General features: G+C 36.9%; 1 protein-coding gene across 1 annotated transcript in view; it reads left to right on the forward strand.

Moving 5' to 3' along the window:
• LOC134611300 (guanine nucleotide-binding protein G(q) subunit alpha) overlaps nucleotides 1-6,003 on the forward strand; it is a 141,241-nt gene extending 135,238 nt beyond the window's left edge. Inside the window, exon 7 of the mRNA XM_063455023.1 lies at nucleotides 4,699-6,003. Within this exon, the coding sequence (XP_063311093.1) occupies nucleotides 4,699-4,889 (191 nt within the window). The 3' untranslated portion in view covers nucleotides 4,890-6,003. The remainder of the gene's footprint in view (nucleotides 1-4,698) is intronic.
• The last annotated feature ends 5,973 nt before the right edge of the window (nucleotides 6,004-11,976 follow it).

An 11,976-nucleotide genomic window follows, 5' to 3' on the forward strand; every position in this document is an offset into this window, starting at 1 on the left:
TATATATTTATATCAAAATACACTTAGAATGTAATGATATATATCTATGTATAAATAAAAATAATACGAAATATACATATGTCCTTTTACATAATTACATAATTTCATAAATATACGTAGACACATAGACTTCAAATATATAAATATGTATTTAAATTCTACGTGCATATTTATGTAATATTTTTACCTAATTAAGTAATTTTAATGATTGCAATTTGAGGGACATGCCTGACAACTCAGGCCGGAAGTCCAGAGAATTTAATTTGCTAGCACTGTGTTTAACCCTGTAACTTTCTATGACACCCTAAAACCTGTACATGGGGGGTACTGTTTTACTCGGGAGAATTCACTGAACACGAATATTAGTCTTTCAAAACAGTAAAACATATCACAGCGATGATATTGTCAGTGAAAGTGACTTTTTTTGCATTTTTCACACAAAAAACGGCACTTTCACTGATGATATTATTGCTGTGATACATTTTACTGTTCTGATACACTAATATTTGTATAACCATAGCCCACATGTAGAGGTTTTATAGTGTTTGTGAAAGTTACAGGGTCAAATATAAGGCTTGATTTTAATGTTTTTTTTTGGTTTTTTTATTGAAATTTGTCAGATTGGTTAGGTTGCCTTTGAGAGCGTATGGTAGCCCAGGAATGAGAATTACCCCAATGATGGCATACCATTAGCAAAAGAAGACAACCCAAGGTATTGCAAATGGGGTATGTTCAGCCTTTTTCTAGTAGCCACTTAGTCACAAACACTGGCCAAAGTTAGCGTTTTTTGCATTTTTAACACACAAACAATATAAACGTTAACTTTGGCCAGTGTTTGTAATTAGCTGGCTACTATAAAAGACTGGACATACCCCATATTGAATACCCTGGGTTGTCTACTTTAAAAAAAATATGTACATGTGAGGTGTGATTCGGGGATTTATGACAGGTAACAGTGTTACAATGTCACTATTGATAAATTTAAAATATTTATATATTGAAAGGCCTATAACTTGCAAAAAAAAAAAGCAATAAAGCATGTAAACACTGGGTGTCTTTAAACGCGGGCCAACATTTTTAATCTATTTAGCTTTTGTAGATAAGTAAAAGATTCAAGTAAAAGTCCAAAAACATGTTTTATTTTTCACCATATTTTCTATTTTTTATTTTTTTAAATAAAATATAATATATGACATGATACAAATAATGGTATGTAAAGAAAGCCCTTCTTGTCCTGAAAAAAACAATATATAACTTGTATGGGAACTGTAAATGAGAGAGAGGAAAATTACAGCTAAACACAAACACCACAAAAATGTCAAAACTGCTCTGGTCCTTAACGTACAACATCGCAAAAACAGGCCGGTCCTTAAATATTGTTAAACATACACACACACTCCATCTATCTTTTTCTATCTATTTCTATTTATCTAGATCTATTTCTCACTCCCACTCACCCACACTCTCTCTCGGTCACCCACTCAATCAGTCACTCACTCACCCACACTCTGTCACTCACTCACCCACACTCTGTCACTCACTCACCCACACTCTGTCACTCACTCACCCACACTCTGTCACTCACTCACCCACAATCAGTCAGTCACTCACTCACCCACCCACAGTCAGTCAGTCAGTCAGTCACTCACCCACCCACCCACAGTCAGTCAGTCAGTCACCCACCCACAGTCAGTCACTCACCCACAGTCAGTCAGTCAGTCACTCACTCACCCACAGTCAGTCAGTCAGTCACTCACCCACAGTCAGTCAGTCAGTCACTCACCCACAGTCAGTCAGTCAGTCAGTCACTCACCCACAGTCAGTCAGTCAGTCAGTCAGTCACTCACCCACAGTCAGTCAGTCAGTCAGTCAGTCACTCACCCACAGTCAGTCAGTCAGTCAGTCAGTCACTCACCCACAGTCAGTCAGTCAGTCAGTCACTCACCCACAGTCAGTCAGTCAGTCAGTCACTCACCCACAGTCAGTCAGTCAGTCACTCACCCACAGTCAGTCAGTCAGTCACTCACCCACAGTCAGTCAGTCAGTCAGTCACTCACCCACAGTCAGTCAGTCAGTCAGTCACTCACCCACAGTCAGTCAGTCAGTCAGTCACTCACCCACAGTCAGTCAGTCAGTCACTCACCCACAGTCAGTCAGTCAGTCACTCACCCACAGTCAGTCAGTCAGTCACTCACCCACAGTCAGTCAGTCAGTCACTCACCCACAGTCAGTCAGTCAGTCACTCACCCACAGTCAGTCAGTCACTCACCCACAGTCAGTCAGTCAGTCACTCACCCACAGTCAGTCAGTCAGTCACTCACCCACAGTCAGTCAGTCAGTCAGTCAGTCAGTCACTCACCCACAGTCAGTCAGTCAGTCACTCACCCACCCTCAGTCAGTCAGTCAGTCAGTCAGTCACCCACCCACCCTCAGTCAGTCAGTCAGTCAGTCACCCACCCACCCTCAGTCAGTCAGTCACTCACCCACCCTCAGTCAGTCAGTCAGTCAGTCACTCACCCACCCTCAGTCAGTCAGTCAGTCAGTCACTCACCCACCCACACGCAGTCAGTCACCCACCCACACTCGGTCACAAAATAAGTTTACTTACAGTATGGATCCTCCCCTCCTGCTCAGTCTTCAGCCTGTCAGCTCGAACTGACGCTGTGTGCAGGAGATCTTATCTCCCACACTGTCGGCTCTTCATTGCTGACTGGAGCCTTACCATGAATCAATAGTTTGCTTGTTCCGCGACCTGGAAAGCAGTCCTTGTTGTGGAGCAGGTTTAGAGGAAACAAAGAACTTTTTCTGGACAATTTGTTCAGCAGGCGCCAAAGTTACCTTGAGGTCATCCGGACCTGTTCCAGGTCACACCTCATCAACTGGGTCCCGGTTCTTTTTCCTGGCCAAAGCACCAACATGTAATAGAACACTCCAGACACTGTTTGTTGAAGAACAAAGGCTATTTATTTTTGTGCAGCTGCAAATGTCTGTCATACAATAGTCTTGGAATACCTGACTGAGCATACGTTTACAAGAGAACAAAGAAAATATACCATAAATTACGCATTCCATACGTATACAGAGGATACGAAAATTACACCTACATTACTATAGTTACATCCAATTAGAAAGGTGCTTCCTGGGGCAGTGCTGTAAGAGTGTACACCACTGACGTTTAGCTTCTCCACGCACTGAATGTAGACTGAACTTTCCTCATGATTTAATGCATCTCTATGAAGGGATGCTGATTGGCCAGAGCAGTGTTTGCTTCCGCTCCCTGGCCCACCTCCATGGGTAAGGTCATCAGAATTGAGTCTCCAAGGCTTTTCTCTATGAAAGCATTGTGATTGGCTGGGATTATCACTTCTGATAATGTCAGCCAAGGTGGCAGATCAGGGGCAAAATCAGCACCAGAAGACTGGTATAAAGGTAAGATTTTGCTATATTTAGGGGGACCAGTGGGCTAGATAGTGATTTTAACACTATAAGGTCAGGAATACATGTTTGTGTAGAGCAGTTCAAATAGTCCTATAATATAAATTGGACCCCTGTGTTAGGATAAAGTATTTATCCCATAAGCTCCTGCTAGACAATGAATTATGGGATACAATCGGTCCCTCCCTAGACTAGAATGATTCTGAATCATCCTTGTGTGGGAGGTTCCTGCAGCTGTAGGTGACAAACTAAACAGTGCTAAAAAAGTAAGCAGTTTTATTTACCAGTATTTTTTGCCAATATTTTTTATTTGTTTTACTCTTCACAAAGTATTGACATGCCGTTGGGTTAAATATAATACCAGATAAGCTGGTACTTATGTTTTTGTCAATATTTTGTGGATTCTATTGCTTGTTTATATGAATGTCCGATTTTAAGTATGCTGCAAATAAACATTTTGCTATATTAAAAGAACACTCTAAGTGCTATAACGACTACAGTCCGTTAGAATGGTAAATCCATTTTAGAACGGTTTGACTTCTTACCTCGAGTCCAGTACCCACCACTCCCTGCATCCATTGAGGGATGGAAACTCACTTTACTGAGATGAGAAAAGCGTTAACTCTTCACTGCAAGGTTTGGCTCAGTGAAGAGAGCTTCTGACCTTAACTGGTCAGGAACATTTGGCTTTTGCTGAATTGTATATGTAGTTGGGAGAGGTGCCCAGTGGTCCGCAGGTAAATGGTTAACTTTTTACAATGGGGGCTCAGGGGCACTCCTGGCACCAAATCCACTATGTTGTATGTAATTTTCCTTTAAATATTGTGAACATTGCATCACTCTACATTAGAACAAATTAGTTTGAGCTGGTTCATCAGAATCCAGTTCATGATAATCCTCACACAAATCAATTCGTAATTGTTTTTCTTGTGAAGTCTGTAGATAAAATAGTCGGAATACATTTGTTTTGATATCGATTAACATTAATTTTATTTGGACAAACTTGCTCAGTCTAATTTTTGCACAAATCTACTCTGCTTTGCTGATTGGAACCCATATTTTTAAAGCATTATTTGTCCAACGCATCATAACATATTGGGTCATAATTTAACTGTATACTTTTGAGAATACATTTCCACAGCAGTATCATTATCCAGAATAAACTTGGTTTAAGGAAGTACAGACTGTCATTCTAATGAAGAATACTGAATTCTAAACACAATTCTTACAAACTTTTTTTTATTTCTTTTAATCCACAAACAGGGCCACAACGTGATGCACAAGCAGCAAGAGAATTCATTTTAAAGATGTTTGTAGATCTGAATCCTGACAGCGACAAAATCATCTACTCGCACTTCACCTGCGCCACAGACACAGAGAACATTCGCTTCGTCTTTGCTGCTGTCAAGGACACGATCCTACAGCTGAATCTGAAGGAATACAACCTGGTCTAACTATGCCTGCTAGCTTTCCCTATCCCCATTTGGGCCATTGAAGAAAATACAAGGAGGACTGTATTATCTATAAGAGGAAAAAAAAAAAACAATTTGCATAATACTAATTTATTGCCGTCCTGGACTCTGTGAAAGTCCACAGAGTTTGTAGTAATTATTATGATTTTATTTAAACTACGTAGAGGAAAACAAAAACGTAGCTGCCATATACAGCGGCACAATTTTCTAGGAGAAGACGACGTGTTTTCATTCTCAGTCGTGCACTCACAAGGCCGGTTTAGTTTTTGTGTTTCAATTTTTAAGAAGGGAGCAGGGTGCTTTCAATTCCGCATGAGGCTCGGACGCCCCTACTGCCCCAGGGTATTTTACTCTTTTAAAGTAGGTTACTTTTCCCGTCCCCACAATCATTCCTTCCTGAGCCGCTTCTAGTACTAAACAATTAGGCATAATTTTTATTTTATTTAAGCCATCTGCTTTTGCTAATTTATATACTTTTCTGAAGGATAAAAAAAAAAAAGTATTGATACTGTGATTTTTAAATTATTGACATGTATAGAGTAAACTTTTTTTCTTTGGGTTGTCTTTTGTCACTTCGAAGTATAACTAGAACTACTTACTCAGTGGGTTAAATTTTTCGCCATCCGTTAATTAAGAAACACAATGGCAAGTGGTTAAAATATATTAAGAAACTCCATGTACCCAAGAGAGGAGAATAGAGTGAGCATGTATTATTTGCAACGTGCCAATGTGGAAGGGAAAGTTTAAAAAAAAAAAAAAAGGAAAAAAAATTATATATATTTTATTTTATTTTCGCTTGCACATACAGAATGCCATTAACACTACACCCCAGCTAAATGTTTTTGTTTTGTTTTTTTAAAAAAGGTATTTCAGATTCTTTTTATTAATTAAGATCAAATTTCCAGTTGCCAAAAGATGGCTTTCTTTTTGTACTGTACATAGAAGATGAAATGCCAAAATAACTCATTAGGTTCCAACTTTATCTGGTGACTGCCAAATGGTTATCTGTTTCACTTAACATTTCTAGGTGTTTTCAAATCCCTTATCATGGTATTCCATTAACTTTGCCAAATAAACAAAAATATTGCATATGCTACCCGTGCAGAGAGCTTCGTATTTAAATATGGTGAATTGAGTCCTTAATCATAGTGTGGTTTAATATGCATAGTTTATTAAACTCTATTGCTAGGTTGGTGGATGTCTGCAACAAAATTTAAATGTGCACTGTATTGCAGGCTTTCATAATAATGTAGGGATTAAAGAATATTTTTGAGGTTTGTGAGCAAACCAAGAGGCCTCAATGTTGGAAATTCGTTTGCTGTTTAATAATTCTGCCAGATACTCGTATGCTCTTCCTGCAAAAGAAAAACATCATTTTTTTTTGCTTTAAAGACCCTTAATATTTGTTAAAATTTCAAAAAAGTTGGTAAAGCAAATATATTTAAAGCACACGTCTATCCGTGTTTTCCATTGCACGGCGTTGTAGTTTTTTTTTTTTTTTTTTAATTTATTCTCCTCTAGTAACCATTGGCAGATTTCTAGCAAGTGGGGAAGGAAATCAGTTGTGCCATTGGTTTAGTTGCTATGCAACGCAGTGGGTTTACAAATGCTGGAGTCACTGCCTCAGGGATGCAGATAAGGATTGGGGAATCAACTGTAATTGCATACAAGATGTTTACATTTAACCAATTTGGTCCCGAAATAATCTGGGTTTGCCAGACACTGGAAGGATTAAATGCCTGAATGATTAACATTATCTTCATACAAATAAAAAAAAGGCAAATTCCCTAAAATAATTATAATTCCCCCCCCCCCCACCCCACCCCCACGCAGCAAACATTTAATTTAACCATTTAAAGTAACAGTTGTAGGTATAGTACAACTCTGAATGCGATAATCATTGTACATACATCTCTCTTACTCTTAATCTCTCCCCCCCCCCCCCCCCCCTCTCTATATATATAAATATATATATATATGGCAGCATCCATATTGGCTTTGTAATCATTAGTTTTTTGGCAGATTGAATGTGCTGTTATTGATAAATATGTATCTATGTAATTGTATTGTATGTCTAATAGCTAATTCACATTTTGAATAATGTTCATTTTAACTCATGTTTCTTATTTTTTTTTTATTTTTTTTAAAGAGAGGAGAATGTACATTTTGTCAGTTTATATTAATTGTTAGGGATTTTATCTTTCTCTCCATAGAAATTATGACTTACAAAATGTTACTCTGGTATCAAACAGTACCAAACCTGTGATATGAAGTAAAAAAAAACAAAAAAAAAATGCATTTCTGAATTGAGGTACATTTATAAAGAATGTCCTGAAATATTCTGTGTATGAATTGATTGCTAAGCATCCGTGATCTCTAGATTATTATGGACTGCATACACATATGTTACTGGACGATGACTGATCAGAGCTCAAGATTTATATTCTGTGAACAATAATTTGTTTAACCCTTTAGGGACACATGACGTGTGTGACATGTCATGATTCCCTTTTATTCCAGAAGTTTGGTTCTTAAGGGGTTAAAGGCCCCATAACAACACTCAAGGAGGTGGCAAATACAAATGATCTTTGCAAACCCTCTAAACATTAAAGAGGGGTATACTTTTTATGAAACAAACTGTGAGCTTCAGAGAGAATAGGTAGATGTACTAGGACTTTGTGAAATCTTAAAGAATGACAAAATATTAACATAATATAAATATATATGTGTGTGTATATATATTTATATTCTTAGTGTTTTCCTAATTGCACATCTAGTGCTTTTGCAAAAGTATTCCATTGCATAACAAAACTAAGTATATCAAACACATACAGTATATTTATTATTAAAGTTGTGTTAGCACACTCTAATGTATATAATTGTCACAAATGTTGAATTTCTAGTCAGTAAAAAAATATATATATATATATATATATATATATATATTTATTCATTCTTTTGGGGTTTTTCTTACGCTTTTTTTTTTTTTTTCTTTTAAATGATGCTGTGACAGGAATGAAAATTGACACTGAAGCTTCACATTTTTTTGTGGATGGGGACAGCATGTGTTTTTAATATTTGTGTGTGTTTTTGTATGTTTTTGGTTTTACCTTATGATCTTTGATACACTTAATTTTATTTGAACTCATTCTTTCACTTTTGGGTTGTGTGGCTACTTCTCAATATTCCCTATATAATGGGTTACTGACATTTAATCCCTAATCTAACTAATGGTAGATCCAGATTTGTGGCAAGAATAGATTTGGAGACGGAACAATAGCTGACATTTTGTCTTTTCACAGTAATTCCTTTAAGTTATAGGGATATTTTTAAATATCTATTTCCGAATAGTATGTGCCATTTGATATTGTATCTAAAAGTATTCACGTATAGATACCATTGCAAAGGTTTCCAGAAAATGAACAAAAACGTTCAAAATACCATTGCAATGTTTTTTGTTTGCCCCTGATGCTTTTCATTTTTTTGTGGTCAATATGTATTTGATCCACACGTGCACATAGCAGAAAATACTGCAAAGTGGTTCCCACTAAGAATGTATCACATATTATTTTAAAATTGGTAGTTTTCATTGATGCCTTACAGAGCTCCAATCCAGACTTTTTGTGCCTGAAACGTAAAGTTGGAAGAAAAATATGTAGAGTTTGGTTTTGGTTTTTCCTTAAAACTCTGCCAAAATTAAGTGCTTTTCATGAGCGTCCTATGTGGGAGTACTAGGAAACCTTTAAGACCCAAATAGGTTGCAAAAGTGTATATTTATACCATTGTGTGCCAGTTATGTAAGCAATGCACGGTGTTGGTAATCGCAGTGGCACAAATTACAATTTAAGCAGATGTTAAACTTGCCTTTCGAACCATTCTTGTCCATTTTTTTTATTTTTTGGATCCAGCAAACTACTAATACATGATGAAGCGATTTTCTTGTAAACAGATAATCCCTTTAAAAGTCGTACTGACACTTTTAATTACCCAGATGCCGTGGTAAAAGATTGGATGGTGAATGGTAGTTGTAGTACTTTCTTGGTTCTTATAATGCCGAAGCAGATAACATGACACTTGTTTTCTAAATGTGTAAGTAAATGATTATAATTTTTCTTTTATTGGTGGGTTGATTTAGTGTTGTATAAAGGTAGATATTTGGCTAATGAGATACAAGGGCCACAGGATAAATCATTGGAACTTTAATACTCCTGCTGTTGCCTAACCCATACAGGTCAAGTTTTAACTTGCCCTATCCTTACCCTACACTGATAGCATAGATGGAAGTTGCTACAGCAAACTATTGTGCCACTTATATATCCATAAAATCTGAGTTGATAAATGTACACTTTTATTTTGGTTTTATTTTGAAAAGGAGTTTCCAACCATGTACTATAATTACTCCTAATGTTTTTATCCATATGTTTTGAATTTATACATCCAACCAAAGATCCACAGATTGTGCTTCTGGGTGTATCTATGTCTATGTAAATCCAGCTGCATACACGTTATTGTGTATGTGCATTCATATTTTATGCTGTGCTGTTAATGTTTTTCTGGGATGTCATCATGCTGCCACAACTTAAAGTAGAAAGGAGACAGATGTTGGAATTTGGTACAATTTTTTTAATTGATTCATTGAGCATCTGTTTTTTTTTTTTCCTCCCCACTATATGAGTTAATTGGGCTTCACTTTTTTATTTTAATTATTGTTTAGTATCAAATTAAACAGTGATGCATTATTCTTCTGTGTGTCTTGGACTTTAATTTTGTTCATAAGAAGAATGTTGTAGGCCCGTCTGTCACGTTCCAACAATTTGTTTTAGGATAGAGAAGCCTTTGAAACTGCACAGCTCATTTCAAAGGAATTCTCCAAGCACCATAACCACTACAGCTTTTTGTACCCTGCTATTATAAATAGTCAAACCTGTTTGGGTTCTTACATGAGGTCCATTGAGCGCCACTCCCCACCTCCACCATTAACAATGAAGAACTAGAAGCTCTCTGTCTAAATGAAGTTCTGCACTGTAGTGCTTAGTTTAGGAGAGCTAATGGAAGTTCCTGCTTAGGACTTTCCAGTTCTTTGTTGTCTGCGGTATAGGCAGAAATAGGAGCCCACTAGATTCATTGGCTTCTTACAATAGGTGGGGCACCAGGGCACTTGTGGTACCATAACCGCTTTAGTGGTTATGGTGCTTGGAACGTTCCTTTAATGCATGAGAAAAAAATATATATTTTAAATAAACAAATGGAGCTTTAATAAATAAATATAAAAAAAAAAAAAACCTTCTGTAATGATCTGCACTGCCTTCTGCTTCCTCAATATCATTTTGGAACAACATGCTCGGTTCTTCCAGCCAATTTCTGTTTTTCATTTTACTTGTATAGGCAGCTTGTATATCATGCTCACTAGTACTGCCATGTTTCTTTATTGGCTGAAATTATTGAATGAACTAAACATGTTTAAGTCAATGAATGCTACCTGCTGCTTTTATTCACTGGAATGTTTGTTCAATCATTATTTTAAGTCACACGTGCGTCCTAACTTTTCACTTTCGCTTTCTTTTGGAAAAGCCAGCAAGTGGAAAGTTGCCAGCGTGTGCACTAGGTTGCACAATCTTTCTGCAAATATCAATTATTGTTTTTGCATGGGGCTTTAGCAAATATATAATTGCCCTTGAAATCCTTTGCTATTAATGTACTGCCAGTTAATTATAGATAAAGGTATAAAGTTATTTTACTCCCTTATTGTTAGAATCAATTGTTCCACCTTTGAACCAAGCCAAAACCTGGAATTTTCTCGATGTATTTGTTCCACTGTTACACAAGGGTCTCTATATAGGTGCCCCCCATATATATTATATTTTTTTCAATGGCAGACATTGAATTCTTTTATTATCCTTTATGTATACTCAACACCATCATTAAGTGCATGAAATGTAAAAAATGGAGAAACAAATAATATTTTTCTAATTTTTTCTTTTAATACCTTTTCCACATCCAGTGCTACTTAAGAAAAGGAACTCAAAATAGATTTATCATATCAGCCCTGTTTTTTAAAAATACCTCATATGTCTAGGATCTAAAATTACTTTTGATGGATAATGCTAACCGTATACCAACCCAAAATTATGCTTACTCTAACTGTATACCTACCTTAACCTAACACTAACCCTAAAACCGCATTAACCCTTACCCTAATACTAACCAATACTAACCATACCCCTTATAAATTCCCTCTGCTAATAGCAGATGGATTTTCTTTGACTGCCATCTACTGGCCCTTTTCAGCACGGAGATCTCACTGTAATGCTGAACCTCCAGCAAGCTCCCTAGCACTGATCACAATCGGCAAGGGGCATGCAGGGAGAACCTTCGTCTTCTGTTGAATAACTCCCACAGCTGACGGCTAGTGATTCACCATGGCTGAGCTTGATCTGCTTAGCCACAGTGATTTCAAAAGGCTGTATACATTGCATATATATCAGTCAGTCTGGGACCATTAAAGATTGCCTGAACTGACAGAGGAAAGCCCATGTATTGATTGATAGCGGGATATCCTGCTCACACCATGTTGCAGCCACTAAGATTCAAATCCCCATTCAAAGGACTGTATGCAACACTCACTTGGAGCGCTGCATACAGCTCACCAGTTTGAAGCCACTAAAGATGACAGAGCCCCAAGTACCTCTCTCATGTTGTTAAAGCCTGTTTTTTTGTAGGACATAATGACACGTCCTAACATTGTTATGGGGCAAAAACTCACTTTTCTCAATTTTAAATATTATGTTTACTTATCAATATATTTAATTATGTATTTGTCTAGTATGAGAAATAAACACTTCTTTATTCTGCTTCTGGGCACCTCCACCTAAACCAGGCTGTCGGCATAAAGAAAGCATACAGAGAAGAGGAGAAATTAAACAATATTTCTATTGAAATTATGGTTCACATTTATATTTACTCAGAGGGTATAGCCATATATAAGTGTGGTTTACTCTTAAATACAATTTACGTAAAAGTGTGCCACTGTGCAAAATATCTTTTTAAGGTTGTTCATAAAGTAAGTATA

The sequence above is a fragment of the Pelobates fuscus genome, chromosome 5 (genome assembly GCF_036172605.1).
Source record: "Pelobates fuscus isolate aPelFus1 chromosome 5, aPelFus1.pri, whole genome shotgun sequence".
NCBI lineage: Eukaryota > Metazoa > Chordata > Amphibia > Anura > Pelobatidae > Pelobates > Pelobates fuscus.